The sequence below is a fragment of the Nycticebus coucang genome, chromosome 20 (genome assembly GCF_027406575.1).
Source record: "Nycticebus coucang isolate mNycCou1 chromosome 20, mNycCou1.pri, whole genome shotgun sequence".
Lineage (NCBI taxonomy): Eukaryota > Metazoa > Chordata > Mammalia > Primates > Lorisidae > Nycticebus > Nycticebus coucang.
In genome coordinates, this window is record NC_069799.1 from 5438605 (window position 1) to 5454479 (window position 15875).

The 15875-nt window shown below is 38.9% G+C and overlaps 1 protein-coding gene across 1 annotated transcript in view; it reads left to right on the forward strand.

Annotated features, from left to right (window-relative positions):
- LOC128573097 (inactive N-acetylated-alpha-linked acidic dipeptidase-like protein 2) overlaps positions 1-15875 on the forward strand; it is a 411222-nt gene that overhangs the window by 93093 nt on the left and 302254 nt on the right. The window contains exon 4 of the mRNA XM_053573293.1: positions 9187-9337. Within this exon, the coding sequence (XP_053429268.1) occupies positions 9187-9337 (151 nt within the window). The remainder of the gene's footprint in view (positions 1-9186; positions 9338-15875) is intronic.

The window sequence follows — 15875 nt, forward strand, 5'->3', positions numbered from 1 at the left end:
AAATCAGAAGCTTTGTCTTTATGACTTAATGTCTAAGTATGCATAGTACTAGTATTCTTGGTTCCCTCTGAACATGATTTGTTTGGTTTAAAGCAGCAGCATGGCTGGGCATGGTGGCTCACGCCTGTAATCCTAGCACTCTGGGAGGCCTACTGAGTGGATCGCTTGAGCTCAGGAGTTTGAGACCAGCCTGAGCAAGAGTGAGACCCATCTCTAAAACTAGCTGGGCATTGTGGCGAGTGACTGTAGTCCCAGCTACTCAGGATCCTCTTGCCGAGGGAAGAGCATCGCTTGAACCCAAGAGTTTGAGGTTGCTGTGAGCTAAGACGCCACTGCACTCTCTACCCAGGGGGACAAAGTGACACTGTATCAAAAAATATAAATAAAATAAAAGCAGCAGCATATCTATAGATGAAAAAATTTACATAATTGGTAATATAAGCCATATATTTATTAATAACAACTGTACATTTCCCCCCAACATTGGTTATGAGGAATGGAATCATAATAGAGAAATTTTTAAAGACAAATGCACTTTAGTCTTTCTAATTCATTAACCACCTTATGAGAGGAAAAGATCCTATATCTCTTTGTTTCCTATGCCCCAAATCCCTTTTTCTGAAAAAAAAAAAAAAAAAATAGAGATTTAGGGAAATAATTTCTAGTCACCTCTGGCACTGTCTCCTCAACATAGAATCTGGAGTAATATTTCCACTACACAGGCATGGATCCACCGTGAGCAGGAGACATAAGGAGCCCAGAAATAAAATAGCTTTAGAATTGTACTTAATGTTCTGAAGCTAGGTCGGAAAATTACATCATGTTTTTAAAGATTTTTTTTTTTTTCTAACGATTGGGCCTTTTCCCTGTCACAATCATGGCAAGAGTTTTCAAATAATAAAAATTTAAAAAAATTGCAAAATGACATTATTATGTTTTTTGGGTTTTTTTTTCATTATTTGTTTTTTTTTTATTTTTCTTTTTATTAAATCATAGCTGTGTACATTAGTATGATCATGGGGCACCATACACTTGGTTCATAGACCGTTTGACACATTTTCATCACACTAGTTAACATAGCTTTCCTGGCATTTTCTTAGTTATTTTGCTAAGACCTTTACATTCCACATTTACTAAGATTCACATATACCCTTGTAAGATGCACCGCAGGTGTAATCCCATTAATCCCCCTCCTTCCACCTACCTCCCCCGTGGCTTACTGGGGAGAAGCACAGGAAAATAAATTATAAGGACACATTTTTCTCAGAAATCTATTAGCTATTTGATCTTGATCTAGTGAGCCTTGTGTCTTTATTGTCTCATAATCATTACAAGGTTATTCTGAGGCCACGTTGAGACATCAGTTTAAAGTGGAATAAAAAGTAAACACAGAAATATACCTTACAAAATAGGAGATCCTCCCTACAGGCCTCCCTCCCCCCTTCCTGCCTCCTTCCCTCCCTTCCTTTTTTCTATTTTAATGATAAAAGTTGAAGATTCTCTCCAGAACTCTGCAGCAGCCATAACTTTCTAAATAACTTCAAGTTTTTCTTTATAAAAACAAGAGGTCATTGCTTCTTACTAATCTCACTAGAATTATTTAAATAACTTTGGATGCATCAAGTAAAGCAATTTGAAATCCTAATTAAAGGTGTTCAGTGAATTTGAAGAAGAATGATGTGATTATACCTCGGATATACTTAGTCTGATTACAGTGAATTTCACCTACCATCATAGTCTTTTTCTTTTTTTTTTTTTTAACTAACAAGAAGGTGAGTTTATTTCTGAAACATAAAAAAGCAAATAGGAATTTTACAAACCTTTTTAGTGGCATCTTACAATACAATATATAAGTAAAGAGCCATACTGCAAACCTATTAATAAGAAGCAATCTGTAGAAGAAAGAATAACATTTGAGCTTCCAAAGTGAGAATATTTGCTTACTAAGTGATCATATATTTTGTCCAATATTTTTATTTTTCACATATACTGGAATTATTTAATGAGTAAGAATGCACTATGAAATGTTAAATTCATGTTTCTTAAGTTTATTTCTATATAAACAATTCTTACATAAAGTCTTACTATAGGAATGAATCTTTAAACTGACCCAATCTGTTATTTTAATACATTTTAATCCCCATGACAGGACTTTGTAAAACTCCAGGTCTTTTAACAATCTGCAGAACAAGCCTATAATTCTCTATCGATCTCAGCGTCTTCTCAGGAAGCAGATCACAGCAAGGAGGATCCAGCGTGTTTTATGAATTCGCCCTCTAGCCAGTCTGTTTGTCTTTATAAAAGATGGCGAATTCAGAAAACTGCAGCTTCATCTCTGGCCTTAGCACTTATCAGTTCTGACCCTGGGCCATTTCTTTAACCTTCATGAAGCACAATTTCAGCAGCTACATAATGGAAATTGAAATGAATTATCTCAAATGGTCTGAATGAAAATCAACAAGTCAGAGACAGTGCCTGGCCCATAGAGGATGTATATACTAAGTCCTTGAGGGTTTGGCTCTAAGTTGACTCAAAAGACCTAGATTCTAATCACAGTTATGGTTCTGAATCTTTGTGTAGAATATCTAATATCTGGTACGCATATTCCTCATGAGGGAGTATCAGTTTGCCTGACTGCCATAATAAAATACCAAGAGAGGATGACTTCAACAACAAAAATGTATTTGCTCATAATCTGGAGCCTGGAAGTCCACGGTCGAAGTGCCCCCCAGCTGTGGTTTCTTCTGCGGGCTCCCGTGTCTTGCAGAAGGAAGGCTGCTCTTCTCTGAGCCTGTCCACCTCGGGCCCACCTTCCTCCTCCTCTTAGATGAATTTGCTGGTCATCACCCAGGAAACTCACTAAACCTTAGTTACCTTTATAAAGTCCTATTTCCAACTATTGTCCCATTCCCAAGTATACTAAGGGTTAAGGCTTCAATACCTGCATTTTAAGGGAATGCCAGTCCATCTGTGACACTGGGCTTTGACTTTATCAAAAACATAAGGTCTTGTTTTTCCATTATGTTCACTCTTGCTCTCCACACGAGGGTTCAGAGACCTTTTCTAGCTGTGGAGGACATACGAATTATCTCCAGTCTTAGAGTAATACCTTGAAGAAGCTAAATAATGAAAAAAAAAAAAATCACAAGTGTCTTCCTTTGGTTCTTGACATCAGGAGGACAGTTTGGGAATGTTATGCGTGTGGGCAGCAAAAATAGAAGGAGCAACATCAAGAGGTAGCACCAAATGGTGCAGAGGGTGAGCTGACAGTTTTAGGGCTTCCTAGATGTGGAATTCAGTTGCTATTCCCCTGCTAGACACGATGAATAAGTAGGTGGTTTAAATGACAATGATAGCCGTGTCCTCCTTCTGGACTAGAAATGATGTTTTAGCTGAAAGGTAACAACAGAAGTCAATGAGGAGAGAAATTAAGTAGCAGAAATCAAAAAAGACTCCTCTGTATCTAACCCTTTCCATTTTGATTTTCTTTAATTTAGTTTTTTTTCTGAACATCTGATTACTGTGCAGCCTCCCCTGTGCCTAGATGCCCCCTGTTCAGGGCACTGGGAATATAAACCTACGGTGGACCATTCTCAGGCACCAGACCACTCTTTCTAAGGGAATAATCCCCAGGAAATGTGGAGTTTTGTACGGTCTGTTCAGTGATTGCTGTGTCCTGCCTGTGGACTGCTAGTACCATTTATTTCAGAGTTGATTATTTGGCAAATTATAGGATCTAGGTTTATAAATTTAGTATACATAAGGAGAACGTATCAGTATGATTCATAACAAGAACAATGGAATCATCCACTTTGAAGGCAGCCAAAGACCTTTAACATCTATATGATCCTGTCACTGAGACAAAAGTCACACGTTTGAACACCAGCGGGCTAGTCTCCACCACTCTCCTTATCCATACTCTTGGATAAAACAAAAATCAAAGAAAAATAATCCTATTCTTAATTATGTACTTTTATAGAAGAATAGAAAGAACATAACACATTTAATTAAATGCATTGTTTTTAAAATTTTAAGAACAAGCTAGCTTAAATTCTTACACTCAAATTCTAATGAAATATAGGAGATGTCACAATTAAATGTATAATGTTGAGTTTTCCTGCCAGGAAGTGTGAACAGTACAGCAAACTAATATTCATGTTATAGTTGTAGCTTATACAGTATGGTTTTCATTCATTCATTAGTTTATTCTTTTGTTGACGCAAATACTAACTCATTCACAACTCCACAAAAATAGGAAAATACATTTTGTGCCAGTCACTCTCCCATGCTTTGGATAGATAATATGAAGCTGTCACACTGCGGTCACAAGCTAGTGCCACTAACGGTATTCACCAAATCCTCTTTAATTCCTAAGAAGAAAAACAAAATAAAATTTAACCAATGCACTTGGGTCACACTGAATGCTTCAAGTGATATGATTTTATTGTTGCTGGTGGTGGAGCTTTGATGTAGCATGAAGGAAGTTGGCTGACCCTGGTACAGAAACTGCAGAGTGTCCCAGGATGACTAAGGGCCATTTCTCAGTTACTCGTCTAGTGGCGCCGCTAGACACCTTGTCCCCTTAATGTTAACACTCAAGGAAACTCGGGCAATAGCATGCTGGCTCAGCACAAAGGGGTTCTTTGAGTTAAACAAAAGAGGGAGGGAGGTGTATGTTTGCGAGTTGATTTTATGATCCTGATATTCATTAAAAGCACAATGTGAAATATTCTTATACACACATATAGAATGAGTAATCCTTAGTCATGGAAGAATTAGAAATTATCATGGGTGGACATTTTTGATAAACATGTTTGGTAAATTTACACAATGTTTAACTTCTCTCTGGGGAATAAAATATAGTTGAGGTACCTATTAAAATAGAAATAGTCCCAGTGTAATGTACAGAATGCTGATAACTGTATTAAAATAGTATCATTTAATCCTGAATAATTATGTAACTGTCATACATTTTAGGGCATAAACAGTGTGAAATAGTTTTAAAGACAAAATTCACATTTCATACCACAATATTAAATTAGATCTGAAAAGGGAGAAAAAAAGCGTTCAGTTAGTCAGAAGAATTGTAATGTACATATTCTAAATATTTGAGTTTTCTTTATATTTTGTGCCTAACAGAAGTTCAATGCAAAATTCAAATATTGATATGGTATGTTGAGATAAACCATATCATAAAACTATCTTAAATGTCTTTTTTAATCATAGAAATTGTGTTATTTTTAGAGGGTGTATTCCTGACCAATATTTTTAAAGCAAATTTTATGTGACAAAATATTTTAAAATACAATAAATATGTCTCCATAAACATTTTTAAAATCATTGGATTAGACTATACAGTTTTTCATTTAGAGCATAAAGGATCTTTGAGGATAATGTAATTCAATTTTGCATTTTATCGTTTATGAAACCAAAGCACACAGAAATTGTACGTGTTGTCACATAGCTCTTCGGTGTTAAGATTGCTATAAAAATCACAGAACCATTGCCTGTTGTAATGATTTTTTTTACCTTTGTTGGTTATGATGCTGTATTTGCAGGTGACAGACATCCTCTCAGAGGAAGAAAAGTTTTACCCAATCTCAGGGGAACCAGCGTAGCTGGACCCAGAGCCCATGCTCAGAGTCCCTCTCAGGGGAACCAGCACAGCTGGACCCGGGGCCCAGACTTGGCATCCCTCTCAGGGGAACCAGCACAGCTGGACCCGGGGCCCAGACTTGGCGTCCCTCTCAGGGGAACCAGTGCAGCTGGACCCGGAGCCCATGCTTGGCATCCCTCTCAGGGGAGTCAGCATAGCTGGACCCAGGGCCCATGGTCAGCATCCCTCTCAGGGGAACCAGCGCAGCTGGACCCGGGGTCCAGGCTCAGCATCCCTCTCAGGGGAACCAGCGCAGCTGGACCCGGGGTCCAGGCTCAGCATCCCTCTCAGGGGAACCAGTGCAGCTGGACCCAGGTTCAGCGTCCCTCCCTTGCCCATTGCCATCTCTGTTTTTTCTGACCACCTGTTCCTTTTTTGTCACTAGTTTTCTTTAGAAGGATCACAATTTCTACCTTCTGAGGTTGCAAAATTGAGCATGGAAAAGAACCCCAAGCTCATATTCAAGAGAGAGAAATAAGCAATAACTGAGTTCAAAGTCAGGAGATTTTGGCCTACAAGGTGACCCCACTTCTCAGGAATTACATCCCCAGTGAAATCATCACCCCAAGCGGTATCAGTTTGTGAGAGGTGCTGGGCAGGGCTGACTGCTCTCACCTGCAGATGACACAACTGGCCATCCCGTGACAGTGGGCTTTATATCTTCTGCACTGGCTTGCCCGTGGATGCATTTTGAAAAGTATAACCCCACCAGAGTAGAAGATCTCTTGAATGTTTAAACCAGCCCTAACCTTAATATGTTCAAAATTCGATGTTAGCAAAAACCAGGAACATTTTTCACTGGATTTAATGTAGTTAGTGCCCTCTGTTATCTGTTACTAACGTCACTGGAAATCCAGCAATCATTTCTGAAATTAAGAGCTGTGGAATTTAAACAATTAAATTAAAACTCTATGATGGCCAGCAACAAATGGTATCAGGAACTAAATTGGACAGCTCTGAGTGGGTGTCCACTTCAGGTCCTCCGTTGTAAGCGGAGGGTGGAGGCGGGAGCCAAGCTGCATGCTGGGTATCTTTTTGGGGGATAGTGAGGATGTTTTCAACCCCCACCCAAATAGTACACAACCAAACCCCAGTGCTTCCTTATAGGCCATTGATTATAGGAAAATATCACGTTATAAATCGTTATAAAAGTGTTCACAATGTACCATTAAATCTCCTCAGGAGAGAGGAGGTGCTAGCGTATGGCACCTCTAGCTTGTTATTTTTGACTAAGATAAATCTAAAACAGTAGGTTTCATGAACATTAAACAGCCAAACAGTTACTATACTGACCTTCTAGAGGGTATTTTTGAGGGTATTTTGACTATCCTACTAAAGCAGGGTCAGCAAAAAAAAAAAAAAAAAAACAAAACATGGATCACCACTACTATATGTCACTCACAGGACCACTGGCAGTGAGCCTGAACCTGGCCTTACAGACCTTCTCTAGGCAGCCACTCTGCCATTCAGTCGGAGTTGGCACTCACGATGAAAACTTCTAGTCCTTCCATTGGTGAACTGAACTTCCCAAGAGCAGGGATCTTGTCAAACTTCTCTTCGTATCTCTGCATTTTACCAGCACAAAAGTGACACCCAATGTAACATTGTAAATGGACAAGTAGTGCAGGAATTTTCAAAGTATTTTTTTATAAACAGATCATTTTCAAAAAAAAAAAAAAAATGTGGCCCAAATCATGCAGAAATATGTGTAACTTGACTTGTAATTAAAATATTTATTTTGATAAAATTTTTAGCTATATTAGTAAATACATCTTTAAAATAATAAATCAATGTTGTTGAGAGTGAAAGGGAATGAATATTTGCATATATAGCAGATAAGAATATAACTTGTTCTGGGCAGCACCTGTGGCTCAAGGAGTAGGGCTCTGGCCCCATATACAGGGGGTGGCAGGTTCAAGCCTAGCCCCAGTCAAAACTGCAAAAATAATAATAATAATAAAATAATAATAATAATATAACTTGTTCATTAACTTTCTGGAGGGAAAATAGCTTACCAAAAAGCATTCAAAAAGTAGTACTGTGATCCAGAAGTTCTTACCTGTGGAATATATTTTATGATATATATGAATGGATTTAGCTATAAGGAAGTTTATCGCAATATAATAGTTTGAAAATGAAAAATAATTTCTATAACCAGCAGTTAAATAGCATTTATGGGCTATCTATATTGTGTATGTATTATATATGTAACAGTATCCAGCTATTAAAATAGCATAGAATTGTAGGCATCAACACGGACAAATAAATGTTTATCAGTGAATGAAAAGAAATTGCAAAATAGCACTTATGATAAGATCTTATTGTGTAAGTGTGGGCATAAGCCCTTGTAAACTGTCCAGACACTCCAACATGTTAGCCTTAACTACATCTTGATAGAGAGGATAACTGGACTCTTTTTCCTTTGTGTCTTTCTGTGTCTAATGATCTGACTCAGCAATACTCTTGAATGCCTCCTCTGTGCCTGCTAAATGCCTGGTAGAGAAGATGAGCATGGTCACTTCCCTCATGGAGTGGGCTGGCCAGGGCTGGCCAGGGACGCAAGCTGTCGCCTTGCTTAGTGTACAAAACTCTCTAAACAATATAAGAAGCAATTGGGAAGCGGAATATAGGTGTAACTAGGGCCGCACAATGGGCAGTAACTAGCTGCATTCATTATGACCTTTATTACTCTCACCAGGAACAGAATTAGCCAATCAGGATTATCATTTCTCATGTCAGGCTGTTCACACTGAGAAAACTAATATAAACAAGCTCTTTAAAAATATCAATTTATAAAGTTAAAGAGAAACGTGGTATGTTCTTAAGTTCATCTGCCTCATCATATTTATCAGTTGTGTCTTTACTAAAGAACATAAAGGAATCTTTACATCAAGTATGTTTCGAACGAGGCGAACAGGGGCTCTTTTCAGAACATGTAATGACAGGCACGGAGCCGGGGCTGATCTGATCATGAAAGTGCCCTTACTTGGTTATATGTAACCCCTTGGGGGTTACTGTGTCTGGAAGGTCCAGCTGGGGCATCCTGGGCAGAGACCAAGATGAATAGTGCACCGAGGACCCTCAGGTCACTATTTTCCAAATAGTGTGGAAGTCTTTCAACATTTGAACGACTGGTCTGACAGCTTCAGCCCTGGGGGAAATAGGTCAGGATACCGCAGGTGATTTCTGCTTTAAGGAAGGACACAGGAGTGGTCAGAACATCTCTCCGTAGAGCCTTTGTTAATTCCAAAAAGTAGAAAGTTCAAATCTATTTAAACAATTAAAAAACAGAGTGAAAAGTTCCACGGAAATCAAACCTAAACATTATGGGAATGCTGCGCAAATATGGTAGAGATGACGGGCCGGGAGAGCAAGCCTCTGACTGGACATGATAATGAAGTAAACATGAAATGTCTTTCTATTTACAAAAAAAGGGGGTAGCTATCCTGTTACAGCCACATTCATGAAATGGCAGCACATGAACGTCAATGAGTATGATAATATTTTAATAGATTGTTCCCCCCTTTTAGATTTCCTTATTGGAAAAGGCTGGATTTGGAGGTGTCCTTCTATACATTGATCCTTGTGATTTACCAAAGACTGCAAATCTCAGCCACGATGGCTTCATGGTGTCACTGAATCCGGGAGGAGACCCTTCCACGCCTGGTTACCCGAGTGTTGGTAAGTCTGTTTTCATCGTTATTATTCTTGTAGGCCACTTATGAGTGCAAGCTACCTAAGTTAATCAACGGGTAGTAAAGTCAAATAATTCTTACCACTCTGTATTTTAAAAGGTAAATTTTTTAAATTCTCAAAATTACAAACTACCAACTTGTAATAAAAATTTTAAAATATCTATATTTATTTTATCTCAAAGTTGCGGTATCATGTACAGATGGCTAACATTTTATGCGTTCTTACTGGTTGATGATAAGATGAATCTGTATCATGGGGGGGACGCCAGGTAGATGAAACATGCACAGACATGCAGGAGCATGTGCTGGAGCTGCTCTGGGGGGCTGCAATAATTTAATTTCAAAGTCCGGGAGTGTACATGGTCAGGTTAGGTGAGTAAAGGAGAAAGAAGAGGTGCTGAGAAAAATGGACTTAACATTGTCAAATTTTCTGGCTAGGAGAAGCAACCTCACTGGTTTGGCCAGTCCCTGGTAGCATAGAAACAGCTGTCTTTGCATCAAACACCCTTCTCTTTTCAGTCAGCTGTGCTTATTAGACTGGGAATCACGAGACAGAGAGGTTTTGTGATTTTGGCAGGTGCTCACGGCATCATTGAATTTCTGTCCAGCATGTCATTGATGAATTTTCTGTTCATACAACTCGGCTGATAATAAAGCCCTTTGAAATTTCTTCCAGGATGATACTGACCCATTTACCGTGTTACTGGGATTGGTAATTAAACTAACCAAAAGAATGTGATTATTCAGGTGTTCTGCCAATATTTTCTCTTTATTCCTCCAAAATATCACAATAGAATTTCCTAATTATGTTACTTGGGTCCAGCTGTCCATTATCTCTGTATTAACTTTACAGTTAATAACTTTCACCAAGAAGGAAGAAAATTGAGTCAAATGTGATTTATAATGTACGAAGTTCATAGAGTCTACTGATACTTCTATATACTACAGAAGTACTCTTTTAATAATCTGTATAAGAATTTTCCCTGGTACTTCACTGGTCTGTGGTATGTACAGTCCTTTTTCCTGTCATTCCAATTGTGAAATTAGAATTCGTAGGTATCTGTCTATAATTTCTAGACGTTAGAATTCGTAGGTATCTGTCTACAATTTTTAGACATTAGAATTTGTAGGTATCTGTCTATAATTTCTAGATGTTAGAATTCGTAGGTATCTGTCTGTAATTTCTAGACGTTAGAATTCGTAGATATCTGTCAATAATTTTTAGACATTAGAATTCGTAGGTATCTGTCTATAATTTCTACACATTAGAATTCGTAGGTATCTGTCTATAATTTCTACACATTAGAATTCGTAGGTATCTGTCTATAATTTCTAGATGTTAGAATTCGTAGGTATCTGTCAATAATTTTTAGACATTAGAATTCGTAGGTATCTGTCAATTTCTACACACTAGAATTTGTAGGTATCTGTCTATAATTTCTAGACGTTAGAATTAGTAGGTATATGTCTATAATTTCTAGACATTAGAATTCGTAGGTATCTGTCAATTTCTACACATTAGAATTCATAGGTATCTTCTATAATTTCTAGACGTTAGAATTCGTAAGTATCTGTTTATAATTTCTAGATGTTAAAATTCATAGGTATCTGTTTATAATTTCTAGATGTTAAAATTCATAGGTATCTGTCTATAATTTCTACACATTAGAATTCGTAGGTATCTGTCTATAATTTCTACACATTAGAATTCGTAGGTATCTGTCTATAATTTCTACACATTAGAATTCTTAGGTATCTGTCAATTTCTAGACGTTAGAATTCATAGGTATCTGTCTATAATTTCTACACATTAGAATTTGTAGGTATCTGTCCATAATTTCTAGACATTAGAATTCGTAAGTATCTGTTTATAATTTCTAGATGTTAAAATTCATAGGTATCTGTCTATAATTTCTAGACATTAGAATTTGTAGGTATCTGTCTATAATTTCTAGACGTTAGAATTCGTAGGTATCTATAATTTCTAGACATCAGAATTCATAGGTATCTGTCTTCAATTTCTGGACATCAACGAAAACCCCAATTCACCCCTCTCATTTTCAATGCTTTCACTGCCTTGGGTCGTAATTCCTCACATTTAGGAGGCTACATTTGGCTGGTAACTCTTTTGTGTTAAGTCAATAAGCTTCAATGCTGCCCAAAGCGGATACTTTATGAGTACTCTACTTAAGCTGGGAAGTTGTCCATTCTCTGCCTAGGTCTTTTCATAAAAGCTGAATCGATTGTATCTAGTGAATGTTGGCAATCTCAAAATACTTTCTTTTCTATTAATTTTTATTTTGAAATAATTTAAATTTACAAAATAGTTGCAAGTGTAATCTATGTGGAATCTGTATAGTTTTATTAATATTAGAAGAGGCTAACTTCTAATATTAACTTCTTATATAATCATACGGCAGTTATCAAAGCCATAAAATTAACAATGATGCAATGCTATTAGCTAATTACACATATTATCCAAATTTGTTTAATAACTCACACAGTTTATTTTTCTGATCCAGCATTTAATTCAGAATTCCACACTGGATTTAGTTGGTTTATTTCCTTAATCTGCTCAAGTCGGGAACAGTTTCTTAGTCTGTTATTTCACAGACTGTCCCTTGACTGAACTTGTCCATAACTCCCTAATGATTAGATTGTGGTCATACATTCTTGAAATAATATTGCAGAAGGGCTGTGTCCTTCTCCTTGAATATCAGTTGATGTGGTTCTTTGCTCATGGTATTAACCTTGATTTCTAGGTTATTGAAGTGTTTGCCTGTTTTCTCCATTGTAGAATTATTATTTTTTCCTTTGTAATTAATGAATATCATGTGGGGAGATACTATGAGACAGTAACTATTCTATTTCTTGTTATATTTTTCCCCAACAAATTTTAGCAACTGTCGAGGTTTGTATCAGTAATAATTATTACTGTGGTTTATCGAATGATGACTTTTAATTTCCATCATTGCCTTAGCATACTATTTAAAGAAACATTTTTATGATATGAATAATTACACTAGCTACCTGCATCCTCAAGCAAAGGTAAAAGGGCCATATAACCACACTGTACGTCAGAGCTTAGTTCCAGCTGCTGGGTCGGCTAGTGTCTGTCTCTCTGTTCTCTGCTCTTGACTGAAGAATGACCAGGCAACAAACCCAAGGTAAGCATGAGATGGAGTTTACCGAGGGAGAGAAACACAGGTTCATAGAGCAAAGTACTTTCACCACAGTTATAGATGATGAATGGGTCTCTGTCATACAGAGGCCCTGGGTATAGTGTGGGGTCTCCTGTTGTGGAGTCTGGATTGGGTCCTCCTCATGGTTTAGACATGACCATGAAACCACTCTGATAGACAACTTTTGATGTGGTGTGGTTACTGTAGGTCACTTTTCAGATCTTATTGTGCCTGGGCTGCCTGGTCTGTGGGGCGTTCCTCTTTCCCCCAGTTGTGACAGTTGTTCAGGATAGAATCAAGTGTGGGGCAGCACCAAGATAGGGTACTGACCTTTGTCCTTTTTCCCAGGTAGGGAAATTCCTCAAGGCAGCACAGATGGGGCACCCACCTTTGTGATAGCTGGAATCCCACTCTATCTCCCTAACACGTGACAAAATTTTAGTGCAATACATTATACTACCTTCTATGTTACTCAGTGACATTTATACGATGCTGGCAGGAATGGGGTGTCTCTTTTTTACATGTGAACCTCTATGCAGTACAAAGAAAACAGGAAAAGATACAATCCTGGCTTCTGAGAAGCTCTGCTTAACGGCAGTGATTTATACTTTTGGCTCCTAATTCATATGTCTCTCTCTAGAAATTTTCTCAATATTTCTTTGTCTGATGGTTTCACTTATGTTTTTTGACTTTTTTATATTGTTATTTTTATGACATGGATCCATTCACAAGGGCAGAGCCTTTCTGACCCAGCCACTCCTGTGCCCTACCTTTCAGCATTTTTGCATTAAGGAGCAAGTTTCCAAAACATAAACTTTGGAGGAGGTGTTCAACCACACCATTGTACCCCCAGCCCTGAAATTAATTTCCTCTCATTTGAAAAGTGCTTTTATTCCATCCCAATAACCCATAAGTCTTAACTCTTTCTAGCACCAACTCCAGAGTCCAAAGTCCAGAGTCTAATGCCTGGATTTATCCTGGGGCACATTTCCTTCTAGCTGTGAGCCAGTGAAATCGAAACAACTCATCTACTTCCAAAACACGTCTAAGACAGACATAAAATAAACAGCCCTGATTGAAAAGGGAGAAATAGACAAGAAAGGAGCAACTAGCCCCCAGTAAGTCCAAAACTCAGTAGGGAAACAACATCACGTCTCAAAGCCAAAAACTCTCTCCTTCAACTTCACGTTCTGCATCTGGGGCACACTGGCATTGGGGTTGGGCCCCCAGAGCCTCAGGCCACCCTTCCCCTGTGGCTTTGCCGGACTGACTTAGTTTTCCTGGACTGACTTAGTTTTCCCAGCAGCTCTCATGGTTTGAGTATAGTGCCTGCAGATTTCTCAAGCTGAGCTGCAGTCTGGAGCCCCACGGGTCAGCAGTCCTGGCACCTCGGGGATGCTCTCACCTCCATGGCTGCACCAGGCACTGTGCTCATGAGCCCCCTGCGGAGGCCTCGCTTTCCCAGGCCCACAAGGCCCTGTCACAGTGACAGCTTCTACTGTGGCTCCTTTCACAGGACAATTTTCTGCCTGGGCTTCCAGGCTGCCTGCATGAGACATCCTTTGAAAGCTGGGTAGACACAGCCATGACCCCACCACTTTTCTCCTCTACATGTCTGCAAGTCTGCCCAGGTGGACACCACCAAGACCCCTGCTGAGACCTGCCAGAACAGCAGCCTAAGCTGCACCTAGGCTACTGAGCCATGTGTGGGGTGGCTGTGAGGCACAGCGCTGGAATTCCAGAAGCAGAATCCCAAGGCAGTGCAGGACAGCTGGTGTGCAGGGCACCCACAGGCCCTGACACTCTGGACTTACGATGCAGGGGGCAGCCTGGACGACCTCTGAGATGCCGTAGTGTCATTCTCCCCTTAAAGGAGACAATGAACTGCAGCTCTTGCTCCCGCCACACTGATCTCCTTACCAACGGGTGGTGCTCCTCTCCTAGCCACACCTTTTAAAACTTTTTTTACGTGGCCAATCTCCTAATCATCCAAATCTTTCTTTTCTACTTCTCTTTAAATTAAAAATCCCATCTTTAAAACATTTTCTTCTTCTTTAATTTTGCTGTAAATAGCCGCAAGGAGCCATGCAGCACATTTAATGCTCTGCTGCCTCGATATTTCTTCTGCATATAACTTAGTTGATTGTTTTTAAATTTAACCTTCTATAGAGCCCCAAGGCCTGGACATAAATCAGCCATACTCTCTTTGCCACTTTATAACAAAGCTGACCTTTCTTTAGGTTTCCAGCACCCATTAGCATCTGAGACCTCATCAGAACGGCCTTTACATCCATATTTCTGCCAATATTCTGGCCATGATGGTGCAATTACAGCAGGAATGGTGTCTCTTTTTTAGATGTGAACCTCTATGCACTACACAGAAAAAGGAAAAGATGCAATCCTTTTTCTTGATGCTCTCACTTTCCGAGCCCTCATTAGAATTTCCGTAATGCTCCTCGATTTCCCTCAGCAGTCCAGGCTTCTCGTAGCCTCTCCTTCCCGTGTCTTCTAGTCTCCACCTGTCACCCACTTTCAAATCTGCTTCCACATTTCCAACCATTTGTTACAGCAAAAACCCGTTTCTGTTGTCCATGTTCTGTCTTGGTCCATTTTGGTTGCTGTAACAGAGCACCTGACACTGGTTAATTTTCAAAGAAGAGAAATTTGTTTCTTATAGTACCGGAGGCTGGGAAAGTTCAGGTGGAACCAGACCTAGCTAACTACTAGACTCACATCTTTCACCAGATATTTTAGAACCTTATAAAAATGAAAACATACAGCACATGTGATCGTGTGTGCAGGTTCTTTTGCGAGATTAATGTCTGTGATATCTATTCCCAGTTGCACACATCTGCAGCTCCATTCTTTTTTATTGCTGGGAGTATAGTACAACATTTGTATTAATTCAAGTAGATGTTTTGCAAACAAGAATGCCCAAGTCGTCTTCTGTAACATATAATCCAAGCGATTGTCTAAACAATACATAGGAACGCCAGAGAAGGGAGTTCTGCTCAGTTAGTCTCAATCATATCCAAACAGTTCCTGATTATTATAGAATCAAAGAGTAAAAACTTGCAAAATAACATTAGCTCTTACAACAACTCAGAACAGAATGATCATTTGGATTTTTTGGACATGTTAACTACTCTGAGCCTTATGCACAATAAAAATGAGGATAATACTTACACATCTTGGGAATAAGACTGCTTGAAAGGAAATGAAAAATCTTGAGCTCTACCCCAGGTTTAAAAAGGAACTGTGACTGAGGGGCCCAACTCTGGTGGTCCAACAAGCTTTCCGGGTGATCCTGATGCCACTGAGCTGGAGACACTTTATTGATCT